Genomic DNA, 18,369 nt, shown 5'->3' with positions numbered 1-18,369 from the left:
CAGAATAGCTCCATCACACAGATAGCTCTGAACTGGAGATAAGAGGGGAAACACAACAGTGGACAACAGCGAACATGTGAGCAGAAGATCCTTTTCCACAACTGGAGCACTGTGATGAAACTGGGCCAGGACAAGCCCCATGTTGGTATTCAAGGCATTTACTAATTAAAAAAGAACAAATAACAGTTTTTTCTTGTTCTGTTTGGTTTGTTCTCGATTCTCATTGATATAAAGTTCACAGCTGATGTTCAGTTTCTGTGAAAATACAGTAAAATTCAGCTGTGTAGGCAAAAACAAACAACAATAGAGGCCACATTCCTTTTTATTTCTTCATGTCCTCATGATCCATGAAACCCAGCTCATGGTCTTACGTAAATAAACCCATTCCATCTCGGTTTCCAAAACTGATCTCCGTACACTCGTCATCAGAGTTTCAACAGAGGTAGGTGCGTAAGTGAGAGGAGGGGGGATGCAGGTAAAGAAAGGTGGGTGGTAATTGTGTAGACTGGGAATGCAGAGGGAAAAAAAGAGGAGTCATTCAGATGACTCACTTTTCTATTCTAGGCAATTTGTAATAGCAACAACCAAAAATATTTTAATTAGCATCAGCATCACTGTTATGACTACAATCCCACAAACCTCTGTATGTGCTTTATGACTTCTGGTGCTGAGACATAATAATCTTTTTCCTAGTGGCTCTTTTTCCCCTGATGCAAATTAGGTAAGCGCTCCTTGTCTCCACAGCAGCGTTCAGTGAGTACAGAGCATGCTACAGGGCATGTCCAGCCAGGTCTTGTGGTCCTTCCATCATCTATGTTCCCATGTTTGTGCTCAGCCCCGCCCACACCTTCGCATTTCTCCATATATGTCCCATGTTGTCTGTACAAGACTTGTACAACAGGAAACAGCATCTTCGAGACAACACGCAGACAGGAAAACAAAAGAAGAATCTCCACTGAAATCTCACCTAATTTTTTTCCATTTTAAAAAAAGGTAGGAATCTATTTATCCACTTTTTATTCAAAAAGACTGCCTGAGCTCTGAAAGGAGACCGAAATCTGAAAAGGCTTGAGGATGAAAGGGTTGGTTGAGGATTAATTTGATAATTACTCAAATAAAATTATAAGAATCATAATAAAATAAATAGTCTTTCATAATGGACATAAGAGGGGAAATTAAAAGGTGCAAATAAATAAACAGCTGTGAGAGTAAAAAAGGTTGAAATAGTTTGAAAGGCCTGCTTTTCTTTTTGTTTTCTGTTTCTAAAGATTTCACGAGTCCCACCTGCGGTCACAATAAAACTCAGAAATCAGTCTTAATGAGGATTAACTCAAATCAGATTTATTTTCAGGGTTTAATCTGCTCTGAAAGTTAGTTACACTTAAACACGGGAGTATTTTTGCTCAGTGCAGTCCCCTCCTGTTAATCCTGTACACACCTGATTGGACTTCGAGATCTTTTTTCGTTATTTCACCTAATTTAAGTTGTTGGATGCTAGTTTTAATGATGATCATCAATACGATACATTTTGGGTAACGGAAAAAGGTTTAAAGAATGCGAGAAAAAGTGTCCCTATACTTGCTTTATCTGATGGTAATGATTGTAACACCCCCTTGATTTGAAGTGGATTAAAAAAATTCCTCCAATTTGTGCTCAAATATGTAACTTTAAATGTTACACTTTTCATGAAAACAAGGGTTTTTTGTTCCTCAGTTAATCTGTTCACTACAGGTCTGTCTTACTTCCAGCATTTATGACTCAAACTTTACCTTTTGTATGATGATGACTCATATAATGGCCTTCAAATAATTAGGTAAAGCAGAGATTTTCAGAGTATGAAGAGCTCCGCCCAGATGTGGCAGCTCAGCGTCTCCTGGGTGGAGATTCAGCGCTCCTGGACCTCTCAGGACATGAATTTGTTTTAAAAACATTGCCCCAAAGCCATGTTTTCTGTGAGGGCCTGTCAGAGTATTGTTTACCCACATGATTCCTCACCTACACGACCACAAAGGAAGGACCCACCCAGCAGTAAGGCTAAAGCACCACATGTAATATTTTGAATCAGCGATGGAGACTTAAAGCAACTCCACAGCTAACCAACAGAACGAGTGCTGCAAATCAGAAGTGGTGAATTAAAATTTTTTAAATATATATATTTATCATAGCAGATTAATAAAACAGATACAGCAAAAATATTGGAGAAACATTCAGCAGATGTTAGAAAATGAGCTTTTTAAAGCCAAAGACAGAAGGAGAACATCATTAAATAGACTGTAAAGTAACAATGAAAAGCTTTTAGTGATGCTCCTGTGCCTTTACACCATTTTGCCTTTTATAGAATGGGATCTGCTGTAGTTCAGATGGCATGTGTGGCCCTCGGGGTCGTGGGCCTGATTGGGATTGTTGTATGCTGTGCCGTCCCGCTCTGGAGAGTGTCGGCCTTCACAGGATCCAACATTGTGACAGCAGAGGTAATTAAACATATGTGTGTAGTGTTGTATAAGCAATATTGGATTGTTTCTGTTTATTGAGCTTATTTTACTTGATTTTGAGTAAGTGAATGTTTACAGTTCAATTTTTCACAAATGTTCTACGTGTATGAGATTTAATTATGTAGCACTCAGTTTGCCTCATGTCATGAAATGATGTCTATAAGTGTATATTTCTTCCTCTCTGCGTGTGAGTAGAGAAGTCAGGAGGGCCTGTGGACTACCTGTGTGGTGCAGAGTACTGGCCAGCAGCAGTGCAAGAACTTCGAATCCTTGCTAGATTTGGGTGCAGACCGGCAGGCTGCCAGAGCCCTGACCATCATCAGCGGCATGCTCTGCTGCCTCAGCTTGCTCGTTCTTTTCTGCGGGTCCGACTTTACCACCTGTGTGGAAAACGAAGACGTCAAGCCCAAGATCAGCCTGGTGGCCGGGGTGGGCATGCTGCTGGCTGGCATCCTGGTAATCATCCCTGTCAGCTGGTTTGCACACAATACCGTGAGGGACTTCTACACCCCCCTGTTGAGTTCTTCCCCAAGGATGGAGATGGGAGCATGCATCTTTGTAGGCTGGGCTGCAGGTGTGCTGCTCATCATAGCTGGAGGTCTGCTCTGTTGCTTCAGCAGGCCCAAGCAAGGCAACACAGGAGGAAAAGCCAAGTATTACAGCAACAGCGCCTCAGCCCCAAACAAAAACTACGTGTAGTGGTGTTTTAAAAGGAACTGGTGTTTGAGAGAAAGGAGGGAATGGTGATCTAGTCGGACTGGAAGTGATAAAGTAGACAACACCGGTTGAATGTTTTTGGGGGGAAAACCCCAAAAAATGTAAATATTAAATTCTCACTGCAGTTTGTACTTTCACATTCATAGAGCTGCTGGTGATGTAAAGCTATGAAAGTAACGGCTGTAAAGTCCACATTAAATTTGCAAGATTTTTGTAAAGTTTAAAGTTTTGGTTTCAATTATAGCATAAAATATATTTAATTTGTTGAGCAATTAAATAATCAAAGGCCTTTTAGATGGTTCATATTTTACAGTTTGAATGTTAATCAATGCTCTGCTTGTCTTTTTTTCCTTGATATTTTTATTATCTCTTCTTTAAAAGTCTAACCAAATGCACCTCAGTGAACCTCAGGAAACATCTGGTGCGCGTGTTTCTCTCTTGATATGTTCTCAAAAGTCCGCAGTATATTTTATAATCATGAGATGTTTGTTTGTACTCATTTTATTTTGTTTCACATTTGGTACGGTAATGAGTATAAATGATTAAAATGGGGTCAAAATAAAGTGCGTGTATGCATTTCATGTGTGTTTCCTTCAAAAGAAAGAAAAAAAAAGGGGTCAAAATGTACTTTGAAAATACAGACAATTTTATTTCAAACTAAAAGCATATATTATGGTTCTTGTTTTCTCAAATAGATCACACAAACCAAATAGACAAATTCAAGCTTTACGCTAAAAAATAGTTTCATGACATCTACCATCTTAATCTCTCCCTTTGTCTCACTGTAATCAAAAGTTAACAAAAGTTTTCTCGCTGTAGTTTTTGCTCCACTCTTCTCGCGTGATTTCTGCTCTTTGTCGCTTTCTTGCCGCTTAATGCTTGCTCTCCAGCTCTTTCACACGCGTGGTCAGCTCCTCTAGCGCTTCTTTCAAGTCCTTCACCTCCTTCCTCAAAGACTGAACCTCCTGAGGGACAGAGACACACTTGTGATTGGGTGGAGTCCAATGATGTCATGGAGTTGCTCATGTTTAGCTGATGGTCTAATTAGCCATCAAGGTTTGGTTGAAGCCAATAATGTAATCATTGACAGATTTCTCCAAAAAAGTCAAAAATAAATTTGCAACTGAGACACCAAAAGCAAAGTTTAAAGACTCATAAATCAGTTATGAAATAAATTAAGGAAAGTCTAACTCCTAAAACTCATTCACTTATTATCTGCAGCTAAAACAGAAGCAAAACATTGTGGATCTAAAAGACTCACCCCGCTGCTGTCATGCTGATTCCCTGCAGAAGCAGTAGTGGTCTTCAGGAGACTCTTGTGAACTTTGAACTCCTTAGCTTTAGTCGTAGCTACAAACCCGTCCTTCAGGGATATCAGATTAGGCGGGGCCTCTTTTCCCTCAAACCACTCATCAGCTTCGGCCGAGGGCTCGGGCCCGACGGTGTCTGGGTACAGATCTTCCTGGAACAGGTCCGACTGCACAGGCAGAGACAAAAAAAGAGAGTCAGAGTTCAAATTCCGCACAGATTTTCTTGAACCATGAACCTAAAACCTAGGATTTGCTAAAACCTTACCTTGCGTGGCACGGTCATGACTATAGGCTCACACTTCCTCTCGTGCAGCTTGTAGAATCTGAAATTAAAATAGTTTGTTCGTATTTTAGGTTGTTGTGTCAGATTAGGCTGAAATAATACGCTTCAATTTGGAGGAAGAAGAAAGATTTTGCCCTCAAAATGTTAAAGAGCTGAACAGTAAGCTGGGAGCTCATCTAACAGTGCTTTTAGTATCAAGTTGATGTTGTGGGTGCCATCCCATTCTGCATTAAGAGAATGAGAAAGCAGAAAAGATGGATGCAGACGCTGTGAAGTCACCATTTGCTTTGGAAAGTGTTATGAGTGCTTAAGCTTTCGCCATCTTGGTGTTTTGAAAGCAGATGTGAGGCATGGATTCACTGTGAAACCACATGGTCACTGAATAATGATCCAGCACAGCCTGGATAATCCTGTGAGGCCTATAATGATCTCATAATCTTCATGTTTTCTTCACTATGACCCCAAACTAGCGGCTGAGCCCATAAAGTCTTCACAAAGGTGTTAAAGAGGTCACCTTGCTGCTTGCATAGCTAAAACCACTGAGATATGCCATTACCTGGCGATTTCACATTTGTTGACCTCCAGGCCCCTCTTGGGCATGTACCCCATCCCCTTCTGGCTCTCCTTGCTGCTGTACATGGACAGGTAGTGGACATAAGGAGCTTCATCTGTCACCTCGAAGTAACGGATGCTGCTGTCTCCCTGTGAAAATGACAGGATCAACAAGAGGGCTGACTGAGTCTGTGTAGGTGGTAGTGATGCAGAAAGGCTGTTGTTTCATAATCTAAATCTAACCTTGCCACAGAGGTAGACGACGCCAGTGTCTGGGTCAAAGAATGGCAGGAGGACGCCACTGCTGGTGTCCAGCTCCTGCAGGGTCAGTGCCTCTCCAAAGTTTTTCTGTTAAAGGATAGAGAAATATTTAGCAATTAATCACATGTACTCTAGCATCACATGTACCCAGCAGACTGCAGGTAAGCTGAGGATTTAATTGAGGCTAATATTTCAGCACAGACACTTAATACTGTAATCTGGCTGTTGTGAAACAGTGGTGTTGTAAATGCGAAGAGATGCTCCCTAAAGGCAAACACCTAAAGTTTGGAATCCACCATTAAGGTTCAGCTGTAAAGATTTTCGCACTATAAAAGGGTTTTTACTTATTGTGTAACAGGTCAAAATGATTCACGAGTACAATTCAGCACAGCAGGCTGCTCTTACAATCATGTGCTGAAGGAGGAAAGCTGACGCTGGAGGCGTTTTGTGCTCTGCAACTCAGCTTTTTAAGTAAAAGAAAAGAAAAGAGTCTCAATATTAAAGTTGGGGCACATGTCATCTTACAAAATCTGTTTGAGGATAAGCCCAGAGTCTTATCTGAGAGAAAGGTTACAACTCTTTTATGAGACTGTTTTGTCTTTATTTCAGGTGGGAAAGTGTGACTAAACTGGACCCCACTCTGAATTTAGGAATACAAGTCCCAAAGACTACATTTGCTACATTTTATTTTTTTAAATTTTCAAACATTAACGAATACACATTTTATGTCCCAGAGATCTCAAACCACATGCTCAGAGGAATTTAAGACATGACTAAGGATTATGAATCATAAAGTTCAGTAAGCAAGATGCTTTGTCTGAGACTGACTCTGTCAGTTGTTGACACTCACCGGATCCCACAGCGCCACCTGCCTCTCACTCATGCGACTGAAGCCGGTACTGAGGATCTTCCCGTCGGACACAAACACCGCCCTGACAGGCCTGGAGCCCTCGTGAGGCTTCTCCTTCTCCTGCAGACGAGAGGTGGTGCAGAGTAGCAAAGTGGAAGAAAATTGCAAATTATATGGAGAAAGAAAAACTTTTCAAAATAAAAGTGCAATATTAAATAATTTTTTTATTTCTCTTTTTCCCATCATCATTATCAACAAATCAACTGAAAAACTCTATATTTGGTAGTTTCCTGGTTTAGTCATACAGCAAAAGGCCAAAACCAAAAAATAAATGTTTTTTTTATGAGCATTTAAGAGAATTCCCTGTAGATTCATCAGTAATGATAAAAATAACTGGTGTAGCTCTGCTGAGTGTGGCCAGTGTTACTCAAGATCTTTGTGCAGAAACGTGACTTTTAAAGACTTCCTCTGTGACACTGAAGTGATGGTGGTGACAGAGCGAGATAGCGAAGGCCGATCAGAGGAAACCTACATAGAGGACGGTGCCCTTGCGCGGGTCCAGCACCCTCAGGGTCTTGTCCTTGCAGGAGGTGAGAATCCAGGAGCCGTCCCTGTTCCAGCAGGCGCTGTAGATGAGGTCAGTGTGCACGGTGTCGATCCTCACCACCGCGTCGCCACGAGCCACGTTCCACAGGATCACCACGTTATCACAGCCTTCATGGACACAATGGTGACATCAAAAACAAAAAAAAAAAAAAGCTTAGAGTCTCATTAAAGGCTCATGAATTAAATTTAAGTGATTGATACAGAGTTTCTCGTTTCTTTTTTAAAAAACAGGCATCATGTGCAATTCAGCCTGATTTAGATTTTCACTTTTAAACAGTCAAGAGCTTCAAAGTTTCACGTTTGCAGTGAAGAGGAACATGTAGAAAACAGAAGTTCACAAATGAAGTGGACGCGCTGTTTTACACCAAATAAAGCCTCTGGATTACACTATGATACCAGAGCACCATATAAAGATCTGAGACACGTCTAAACCTCGCGTGGCCAAACATTTGCATGTGCATTTGTGAAATTTTTGATTGCAAAAAATGTTTCTGATTATCTACCTCTCATATAATTTTTTATAGTTTTTCTTTAAAGGAACTGACTCATTGTTGCAGCAGTGACACACATTGATTCAACTTTCTTTTCTTTCAAACAGACACGTGGAAGAAACAAAGGATGGAAAATACTGTGAATGTGTAATTCACTGTACTGTTTCATCTATAGTTGGTTGTTAAGGTGTTCTTTAAATGTTAATATCTGTTAGTGAAAGAGGAGAACTTGCTTTTGTAAGAGCTAACAGGCAAAAAATTGTCTAAATAAATGTAAGTTTCTATTGTTAACTCTTTTTGCATAGAAATAGTTATATATTTTCAAATATCTAACACTGATAAGGGGAACAGTACCTAAGGGGAACCTAATTAGCCAGCTATGTAATAGATACACCAGCTTGGTTACCAGAAGGTAAAAAAGCTGGAGTAACAATAAATAAGTGATTTGAACTATATTAGCAACAGTGGAAACACTGGAGCAAAATTAATTGACTTTTCTGTTCTGATTAGATGCCCACTATGACCACAAATCATTTCCTCTGAAGCAATGTTACAGTTTGAATGTTTAATGTTTTCAATGCTTACTTAACTAAAATAATAATTAAAAATGTAAAAAATAAAACTAAATGAAACTATTTTGAGAACTTTGAAAAGTTACTAAAATAAGGCTTAAAAAACTAGCAAATATTCTTTTATTACCTTTTAGTTTGGTAAAAATAAATAAATAATAATAATCATATATATTGAGACTTTGGATGTCTTTAGATGGTGAGTCAACTGCATTAAAAGTTTTGTGTTTTCACTGTAAAACCTAAATCTTTTCCTAAATCTTGCCTTTGACATATGTCGCCCATACAATAATAACTTAAAAGACTCAAACTAGCACAAAAACTGATGAAAGGTAAACTAAAACTAGACATTTTTAAACAACAAAACTTGAACTGAAACATTAAAAATCTGCTCTGGAAATTTACTGAAACTAAACTGAATTAAAAACAAAAAGTCAAAATGAAATCAAATAGAAACTAATTAGAAAATGCAAAAACTATAGTTGGACCTATAATACGTGCTTACTTAGCAAATTTATTAGACCACCACCCAATTTTAAAGTGAAATATGCTGGAAATGTTATTGCAGCTTAAATTACAGATTGTGAAAATATTTCAAGAATATTCTGAATGATGTGCGCCCACTCGGTGAAGATGTGCACTGTGCACCTCTTGTGCTGCACCCTGCTGGGCAAAAATAAGACCTTAAGTTTGTAATGATGGCATGAGATCACTTCTAAAGACACCTGAATGATTCAGCAGGAGTCGAAACTTTTAAAGAAATTCCCAAGTCTAAACTTATTTTCAGACTTAACACCTGTTAAAATTAAGTCACTGGGTTCTTTTTAAGGATAAGATTCAGAACCACACGCTGCCAATCCCAGCTGTCTCTAGGACAAGGATCTATATTCTCCTTCTTCCTGTGCTTTTTCCTTATTTTTTGTGATTAGTTTTTAATCTGGAACGCTGAGTCTGTAATTAAGATGAAAGATTAATAAAGTGTGACTTCAGCGTCTGACAGACTGAAGGTTCAGAGAGTTCGTGTAAAACCGTGAGCGGAAATGTCATGGTGCTGCTGATCAGAGTTCAGAGCGCAGAGCGAAGGAGGGTGGAGGCTTGAGAACTTCCTGTTAAGCAGAGGTGTGAGTCTCATTCAGCAAAACATCTGCGATACGTTACGATCATCCCTGTCTGCTTCCTCATTACACATGATACGCTTCTGTGTTTTTAGAATCAGCGAATAATACCTGCACTCATTAGCACATTATGGGCAGTGGGGTGCCAGCTCAGGATGCCAACACGTTTGGAGTGACCTTCCAGCTTGACAACGGGATCTGTGAGCGGTGAGGTGAGCCCGCCTTCCGGGATCTCCCAAATCTATTCACAGACAAAGACTTTTAAACATCTAGTTTTTGAAATCACAAATAGCATTAGGAATATTTCATGTCAGACTTTATTGCCTTACCATGACACTGCAATCCTCAGAGCCACTGGCAATGATGTTGTCATTATGAGGACAGAACTCGATGTCCAGGACCGGACCCGTGTGGCCACATACAGTGGGGTAGGACATGTCGATACGTCCTGTCTGCAGAGGCAAGCATCAGGATAGGAGGACATTGACTATGACTCATGCATGCAGTGCAGAAAACACTGCAGCTACAAAACGTAAAGAACAAAAAGCTAATGCAAGAAAAAAAAAGACAAAACTAGATGAGAAGTTTATCAGCTGACACCAATTAAACAGCTTTGCCTTCAATTAGTGCTCATTTCTAGTAAGTGGGTTAAAAATGAGATCAGGGCCAAGAAGAGGAAACCCAGTCACGAAGCGGTCTGAGAAAAATAACAATTACACATCATTTTTATTTTTATATCTTGCATTATAAGTCAGTCACATTTAGCTCCATGTAGTTGCATTCATTCTGGTAAAACCTTAAAAAAAAACACTGGGCCCTGAAGCAGGATGACACAACCATGCCAGCATCACGCTCAAAACAGGATGAGTTTTTTTCCACTACAGCGCAGCTCTGCAATTTTATGCCCACTGGTCCCTGCACTTATTTTTGTCCTTTGAGAATCCCATGCTAGATGCGAGATAAGACCATGAATAATGTGATTTCTGCAGGCTTCACCAAGGTAAATATAAGATTGTTTAATACCACAAAGTGGGACAATATAATTGTCAGGTAAAATAAGGCCAGGACATTAGATTCTTGTCACTTTCTCTGTCATTTCTAATGATAGAATTAGCTACATGAGATGGTAATTACTTAGTTTAGAGGCAGTGATCTCTCTACAGTTAACTGCAGCAGCAAGAAGCAGTGACATTATTCGGTGATTTTGTCTGACAAACCTGAGCAAAACTCCACGAAAAAAGATTACACATCTTTCTGAAGTACAGTCTTCAGACCACAATCACATAAAAAACACCTAACCTCACTGTAAGCATTTTCAGTGCCTGCACAGAACGAACTTCCCAAGCCCGAGGGAACACTTCACTGAGTTCACAGCCTCTGACAAATTCAGCTGGCCATTAACTCGGCCACAAGGTTTGCAATTTTGCACTTTTTCGGGCACATAAAATGCAATAAATGAGCTGCAAGGCCTAACCTAACGCCCTCTATAAGTGACTGCACAATAACTGGGTTGAGGCCACATCCTGTCCTCCTACACTGAGCTGACAACAAACTCCTAATATGGTGAAAACTTCTCAACAGCAGAGCAAGTGACGTGTAGACAGACTCAAAGACAGCATCAAACTTCCTTATTTAGCTGAATGTGTGATGGTGACTGGCAGCATTCAAATTTTAAAGTGCAAGAATGCTGCTAAAACAACATTTAATCCCTAACCTGCATCTGTAATAGTTAACACACCTAAACATAGTATTAAGAGAAGTATATAAAACAGTATAGAGCCGAACGGTGGGTTTATTTGTGTTCTTTTGTTTCCTGGTGATTCCTGTGACCCACCTTGCTCAGCGGAAGCACCATGAAGGCTCCCCCACCGCTGGCGTCTACAATCATGGCCACAAACTTGGGGTTAACGGAGCAGAAATTGCTGTCCCAGGTCATCTGGGAGATTCGGATGTCATCGTAGCATTGGTCGGCTTTCACAGCCTGGCCAAAGACGTGACGGAACTTGCTGGACCTCACAACCTTTCTGGACATGGTGAACTGAGAAAGAATGAAAAACAAAAAGGGTGGAAAGAGGAGAAAATTAATGTGCAAGAAGTGCAAGAAGTCTGTAGCAGAGTTGAGAGAGATTTATTTTATGGGTCATCATAAATCATATTGTTTGTTGGTGCTCTTTGAGTTCATGCGGAAATAATCTGACAGACACAAAGCTGATGAAACCGTTGAAAGACTCAACAGAGGAAAGCTAAAAAAGGAAGAAGCAAAAGCTTTCACAACTGCTTCCTCTGTGACTGGTACTCTGGCACTCTATCTCCTTCTCTTTTTAACACATACATATTAAAAAGCAAGAAAATGTACAAAAAAAAACAGCAGAAAGGAAACAAAAAAGTAGGCCTTTTATCATCTAAAGCACATGCAGTGTCCTTAAAAAAGGTACAGAAGCTGCCCGAGCGGCAGTTACACCACATCCTACAAAGAGAGTAACAAAACCACAAACCTTTCTTTTCCTCAGTTCATACAGTCATGCTGTTACTTAATTCCCCGCATGTAGGCATGCTTTAAATGACATATTTGACGAAGTAAGCTGAAACATATCCGGTAAATGTAAGTGTCTGCGTGCGCAATGAGATCAGAACTTCAATCAAAAGCAGCTGCAAAATATACGAACTTTGCATCACGCAGGAACAGATGAAAAGCACTAAATAAGTCTTTCTTTACCTCCATTTGTAGAGTTTACTTCCTGAAATCTGCAGCCGCGCCTAAGCTCAGATTCGGTAGCGTATGACAATTTTGCTGCATGTGCATCACAAGACTTCTCGGGCTTCTCTGCAGCTAATTTAATAATCCTTTACAGAGTGAGCCATAATTTTATCAGGACTCTAAATGCATGTCAGTAATCTGTCTCGACCACTATCTCTCTGTGTTGTGATGGAAAACATTGACCAGTACAAAGTAGGAAACAATTCACTGCCTTGAAATAGGAGAAACTCAGGCCATGTGGAAGATGAGAAACAAAAATGTGTCACTGAAATTAGTGACATACGGTTAGCTTCAGCTATTTCCTTCTTTAACCAATGCACCGATTACAGGTAAGATGATATCTTCAAGAGGTTGAGATTGCAGAGAGATGATGCGGGCCTACCTGGGAGTCGTGTGGGGGTGATTCAGCTCAAGGAGTTTTGGCAGTGCACCAAACGCCCTGCCACCAGAATGAGAACACAAGAGGAGACTGTAGGTTAAAGTACATGACAAATGACAGGGAGGAAGTGAGAGTTTCAAACGAAGGTGGAAGTAGGAGGTGTCGGCTGTGACATGTGCCGTCTGCAACAAGCTGCAGAAACCAAAGTGAAACACAGGGCACCATATAAGATCTTTTCTAGGATTGAATCATGATAAAAGCGTCTAGCGGTGCAATGCAGAGTTCAATCCACACTTACCAACAACGGCAAACAGATGCAGGCCATTGCTGCTTAGAAGTCACCTGGTTATCAAAACCACTTCACGTCCAACAACACAGATAAATGCAGTATGTCTGAAGAGCTCACAGAGTTTAAGTTAGCGTGAAAAAGACTCAATATTTTCTTGAGTGACGGATGTCAGTGCATGTCTGTTCTTTTTGACTCATGATTTCTGCAGATATTAGAGTTAAATACTCTATAAGAGGCTTCTCATCTGCTGCTATTCTTTCATTAGATTTATATAAGGCATCAGACAAATCTTAAGACAGACAAAGTATGTATGAGGGAAAGAGCAAAGATGGAAAAAAAAACCCAGTTTTTTAAGGCCTAATTTTCAGTTTTTAAGCAGTTTCCCAATTGGGGACACCTGCAGTTTGTACATGCTGATGATTTCAAATGAAATGAAAGTTATTTAGATGATGTTTCAAATAACCTGTCAGAGTCTGAAGACTTCCATGTGTTTCAGCTTCAGAGACTGGCTTCTTAAAGGACCCTGAATTTCAGGTAACCCCTAATCGAACCCACTTTATTTACATATCACATTTACAGCAACCTGTTCTCACACCAAACCTAATTAGACTTAAACTGGCAATCAGCTGTTTTTGCACATGATGTCACTTTATTAGTCATGATTACTCAGCCTGTGGAAAGGCTTACACTTACATTATGGGAAATCAGGGATGCTGTAATTTAATAGTTCAACCATTGCAAGAGGTTAGAAAAAAAGAAGGCAGGAGTGCTTGGAGGCTAGGTGTACTTGAAACTGAGGGGTGGCAAAGAAAAAGGCTTGGTGAGTTGTATCTGAGGCTGGACACTCAGCAAGGAGAAAATGACTTGTATTGATTGGCTAGACAGAGAGATTGAGCTGGAAAAGATGTGCAGGGTGATTAAGGAAAGAGATGAAAATGTACTTATGAGTGAAGAGAGAGTCGAGAAGGTGGAAGGAGTATTTTGAGGAGCTGAGTGAGGAAAATGGGAGAGAGGAGGAAAGATGGAGGACAGTTAGTGAATCGGGAAGTGCAGGAGATTAGAAAAGAGGAAGTCAGGGCAGCCATGAAGAAGCTGAAGAGTGGAAAGGTGGTTGGTAAAGATGATATACCTGTGGGGATGTCTGGGTGAGAGGGAAGTAGATTGGCAGATCGTTTACCAAAGCCTTGGAGAGTGAGAGGATGTCTGAGGAAGGGAGGGAAAGTGTACTGGTCCTAAAGGGCACTATAGTGAGTTCTTTTGCTTTGAAGAGAGTTGATGGAGAAGCATGGAGAAGGTCAAAAGGAGTGTCAGTGCATCTTTGTGGCATATGTTAAGGTGTTAAGAGAAGAACTGTGTTGCTGAATGAGGAAGTCACGAATGACAGCGAAGTATGTGTGGTGCAGGACAGAATTCAAAGTTTGAGTAGGACTGCTCTGAACCCCTTCTTCTTTGGAGTGGTGATGGACAGGCTACCAGATGAGGTATCCATGATTTATGATGTTTTTAGAGCACATTCTGATCTGTAGCAAAAGTAGGGAGAGGTCACAAAGGGAGCCTGGAGAGGTGGAGGTATGCTCTGGAGTGAAGAGCAATGAAAGTCAGTAGAGGCGAGGTAGAATATCTGTGTAGATGAAAACGAGACAGGTGCAAAAGGGGAAGATGCATAGGCAAGGCTGAGATGGTTCAGACATGCGCAGAGGAGGTTAGTGGATGGTGAACATGGATCTGCCAAACTGGAGTAAAAGAGGAAGACCACAGAGAAGATTCATAGATCTTGTGAAGGAGGACGCACAGCAGAGGAGGAGCCAGACATTTGAAACACCCGGGGCTTAGCCCTAAAGGGTAGTATGCATGTGGGATTTTTTTTTTTTTTGAGGGGGGGGGGACTTAACCAAGACATAACCACAATCAGAACTAGATGATAGTAGCACTAAAAATCATCATAGACCTGCACTACACTTATTTATTTAATTCTACCAAAGTACAATATTTAGATTGAGAAAAGTTTATATAATTATTTAGCCTTGTTGTGCAAACAAGCCTGCAGAACTTAATAAATATAGAATTTGAAAAATAGCAAACCTAAAAAGAAACACTAGGTACGAGATACATGAGTACCTATGATACAGTGATACTTTTAGTAAGCAACCATTTGACTAACATGTGTGTCTCACCTGCTCTTGTTCATCTCTGTTCTGTCCTCATTCTCCATCTCAATCTCTGCTCCTCTCTCTCTCTCTTTGTGCTGACAATCATCAAATATACAGTTGAAACCAGATATTTACAAACTCTTCAGATCAAAACACAAACACTTTTTTAATTGTAACATCAAATCAGACTAAATGTTTATTTTTTTAGATTGATAAATATAAAAACATATTTGTTAACTTTAAGAGTAAAGAGAGAAACTGTCTGTGTTTTTTAATTGCAAATGGCACCAAATTGTATTCAAACTGAGCCACACTTATGGAGCTCCACAGTTCTTTTCCTGGTGTTTTGGTTGACATCTCTTGATTTTCCCATGTCACAGAAACAGCCTCTGTGTTTTGCCTTATATGCATCCACAGCTGTGCCACCAATTTACTCACATGGACTCTACTAACCTATCAGAAGCTTCTTCAGCTCAGAATGGAATCCTCTGGAGTTTTCTTATTAATTAACAATAAACTTAGTGTATATGTACTCCTAAATTTAATGAAAGTGATAAAAAATAGATCTCTCTCTCTCTTTATTCTGACATTTAACTAATTCAAAATATATTTCAATATTTATCTAAAACAAAAGTTTACTCTAAATTGATGTTGTACAGTAAAAATGTTTTATGTTTTCTCCCTAAAGTGTATGTAAATATCTGGTTACAAATGTGAATATCCTGCTGTGTACTGAAATCCCTCTTGTTTTGCATAGAAATATACTGAACAACATACAAAGCACAATATATAAAATAACATTTACCTGAGTTTTTTCTTTGAAAGAACCCTCTAATGTCCATTCTTATATTTCAGTACATAACTGAAACCGAATTAGTCGGGGAGGGTAAGAACTGAAAATATGAAATAAACACACGTAAGCTAAGACTCTAAAAAAAAATAGCATTTGTTCGGCTTTTCATTTCGCCATTTGTTGATTCACTTGAAGAGCAAGTAAAATAATATTGGTCAAGTGATCAGTTTCATATCAATCTTTCGTGATGCACCGTCATATTTACATTATTTGTACGGTACGAATGATTTGCTTTGGTACCTGGTCAAGCTCTCCTTAGTATGGCTGGCTCCGTCTCTCCAACAGCGCACTCACGGGCAGCAGCTCCCCCCGCCCCCTCGCTCAGTCTCTTAGTGCCTGAGCTTGGATCATACCAATATCAGGGGGGGATTCACGCACAGTCGTAAATTCCCACAGTGTGCACTACGTGCTTCGAATATTGTGTGTACTTTTTGTTTTATACAGTTGTCAGCCAGGCATCTAACTATGAAAAAATTACACTCCAAAATACCCCGGGCTTCTGACAAAACAACCCGGGCTTAAGCCCCGTAAGCCACCCCCACGCTCCGCCCCTGACGCACAGAGGGTTGGCGTGACAGAGGTGATTGTTAGAGACAAGGTGAGATGGAGGCACATGATCCCGTGTGGTGACTGCTAAAAGGGGCAGCCAGAGGAGAATCATCTGAATGCATGGGCCTCTAGGTGTGCTCTTTTAAACCTCTTTTAAATCCTTCAACTATAAGGAAGTGCAAAACTCAAACAGCAGGGAGAACCTTTCAGCTCCTAAAATTCTAAACTTTTAGTCTATAAGTTTTATTATAAAAGCAAACTCAGTCTAATCCTTGAGTAGCAGAGCTAAAGCACTTCCTGTTTTTTGTCGTTTTGACACAAAAAACCTCATGCACACATGTTTTTACACTTGTCCTCACAAGCGTAAAAACATGTGTGCAAATGTCACTGAAATATAATTTGGTTTAATGCAGCAGAACTAGGACAACTGTTATTTCCTTACCAGGGCATGCCTACGTCACATTGGACTATAGTACTTTTTTTTCTGGGAAAGCCTTGCATACTTCAGCAAGACAATGCAAAACCACACACCACATTTATTGCAGCAGCATGGGTTTATAGTAGGAGTGGTTAGTTTGCAGTCCAGATCTTTGACCAATTGAAAACATTTAGTGTTATGAAACTAAAAATACAACAATGGAGACCCAGGACTGTTAAGCAGCTACAATCGTCTGTCAGACAAGAATGGGGCAACATTCCTCCCTCAAAAGTTCAACCTCTGGTCTCCTCCTCAGTTCCCAGAGGTTGCAGAGTGTTGTTTAAAGAAGAGAGGATGCTACACAGTGGCAAAAATGGCCCTGTACAAGCCAGTTCTGAAATATATTGCTGCAATCAAATTCAACATAAACAGATTTTTTTCTGAAAATGTATTTCCTCTTGCAAATACCAAAGTCCCCCAAAAAGAATTGATAAAAATAAATAAATAAAATATAAAATAAGCTTTAATTTCAGTGCATAGAATCACCAGTCAAATATAGTAAGACCAGACTTATAGCATTTGCTAACTTTGGCCCCAATAAAGATTTTAAAACATTTTCTTTAATCTAGAAGTTACACTATAGTACGACAGAGTATTAGGGCCACATTAAGAAAAGTGTCCATTTTGAGATTTAAACTGAAATTTCAAGATTAAACTCAAAATAGTATTTTGAGAAAAAAGTCAAAACATGGATATTACAGTTGTCATTTCAAGCCAAACAACTGCCATGGCTCCTATACTCTCTAGAAAATCTGTAGATGAGTTAGTGAAACATCTGGACCAGCTGTGATTCAGCATACATTCTCTGTCACTGCCAGCCTTTTGTACAAATCTGCCCAACTCTTCTACTTTTGTGTGTTTTTTCCTTCTAACCAGACGCAGCTTTATGCACCGTCTTTTCAACATCCTTATACTTATAGCCACACTGTGTTTATGTTCTAAAAGAGAAACTGATTCTGACATGGCTGAATTCATGTAGTTTGTTGAGATGCAACTTTGACTGGCAGCTGTTTGAATGTTTTACACCTGTGAATAATCTGGGGTGTACAGTATACAGTACAGTTAGATATCAGCTTGTGTGTCGGTAATTCAATTAAAATCAGCCAAATCTGAAAAAGGATTCCCATCTGACCCCCTTTTTGTAAATGTTACTTTTAATTGCACCATTTTCACTCACGCATTTGTAATTCTTTGAGTAGACAGAATCTCAAACTTAAATCTGACAACTATTTAAAAATGAGCATATAAGACATTTATTTTCATACAAGGGGAATCAGAGTGAAAAAAAATCAACCTGGTACCAAAATGTTGGTTGTTTTGGACGTTTTCACCACTGAAGTATCAGAAAAAAAATCCAGGTCTCTGTAACTCTACATCCTAGACAATAAACCGATGTAGTGTGATACACTGTTCAAACAAATTTAAAGAACGCTTTTTAATCAGAGTATAGAATCAAGTCAGTTGACTTTCTGGGACATTCGGTGGCAGTTTAGCTCTGTGGGTAAGCAGGCGACCCCATGTTGCATGATGGGTGAGCAGCAGCCTGGGTTGGAGTCCAACCTGTGGTCCTTTGCTGCATGTCTGTCCCTCTCTCTCACCCTGCTTTCCAGTCTGTCTTCACTCTTACAATTCAATGAAGGCAAAAAATGTCAAAAGGCCCCCGCAGG

At 39.9% G+C, this 18,369-nt stretch overlaps 2 protein-coding genes across 2 annotated transcripts; one reads left to right on the top strand and one right to left on the bottom strand.

Moving 5' to 3' along the window:
- Positions 1-865: 865 nt before the first annotated feature.
- cldni (claudin i) lies at positions 866-3,797 on the top strand. Its single transcript, XM_086290008.1, has 3 exons — positions 866-993; positions 2,339-2,471; positions 2,688-3,797. The coding sequence occupies exons 1-3, from the start codon at positions 866-868 to the stop codon at positions 3,189-3,191; spliced, it is 765 nt and encodes a 254-aa protein (XP_086146134.1). The 3' UTR covers positions 3,192-3,797.
- Positions 3,798-3,834: 37 nt separating this feature from the next.
- Positions 3,835-12,449, bottom strand: coro1a (coronin, actin binding protein, 1A). Its single transcript, XM_086290006.1, has 11 exons — positions 12,387-12,449; positions 11,081-11,284; positions 9,576-9,698; positions 9,358-9,487; positions 6,998-7,179; positions 6,466-6,585; positions 5,598-5,702; positions 5,359-5,504; positions 4,785-4,842; positions 4,471-4,686; positions 3,835-4,174 (listed from the first exon to the last, which is right to left on the bottom strand). Exons 2-11 carry the CDS (start codon positions 11,276-11,278, stop codon positions 4,082-4,084), a joined length of 1,371 nt encoding a protein of 456 aa, XP_086146132.1. The 5' UTR covers positions 11,279-11,284; positions 12,387-12,449; the 3' UTR covers positions 3,835-4,081.
- Between the last annotated feature and the right edge of the window lie 5,920 nt (positions 12,450-18,369).

This window comes from Aulonocara sp. 'chitande type north' Nkhata Bay, linkage group LG4, assembly GCF_057382095.1.
Source record: "Aulonocara sp. 'chitande type north' Nkhata Bay isolate Kocher_YH1m ecotype deep benthic linkage group LG4, A_spYH_male_GT1.1, whole genome shotgun sequence".
In the NCBI taxonomy this organism is placed as follows: domain Eukaryota; kingdom Metazoa; phylum Chordata; class Actinopteri; order Cichliformes; family Cichlidae; genus Aulonocara; species Aulonocara sp. 'chitande type north' Nkhata Bay.
Note: the sequence above shows the minus strand (reverse complement) of the source record. Positions and strands in the feature narration are given on the sequence as shown.

Coding starts and splice junctions, on each gene's coding strand:
- cldni (XM_086290008.1), top strand. CDS start 866: ATGTCCCATGTTGTCTGTACAAGACTTGTACAACAGGAAACAGCATCT. Junction 994..2,338: donor TTTTTCCATTTTAAAAAAAG/GTAGGAATCTAT, acceptor TGCCTTTTATAG/AATGGGATCTGCTGTAGTTC. Junction 2,472..2,687: donor CCAACATTGTGACAGCAGAG/GTAATTAAACAT, acceptor GCGTGTGAGTAG/AGAAGTCAGGAGGGCCTGTG.
- coro1a (XM_086290006.1), bottom strand. CDS start 11,278: ATGTCCAGAAAGGTTGTGAGGTCCAGCAAGTTCCGTCACGTCTTTGGC. Junction 4,843..5,358: donor AACAAATGTGAAATCGCCAG/GTAATGGCATAT, acceptor TTTTAATTTCAG/ATTCTACAAGCTGCACGAGA. Junction 4,175..4,470: donor ATCAGCATGACAGCAGCGGG/GTGAGTCTTTTA, acceptor TCTGTCCCTCAG/GAGGTTCAGTCTTTGAGGAA.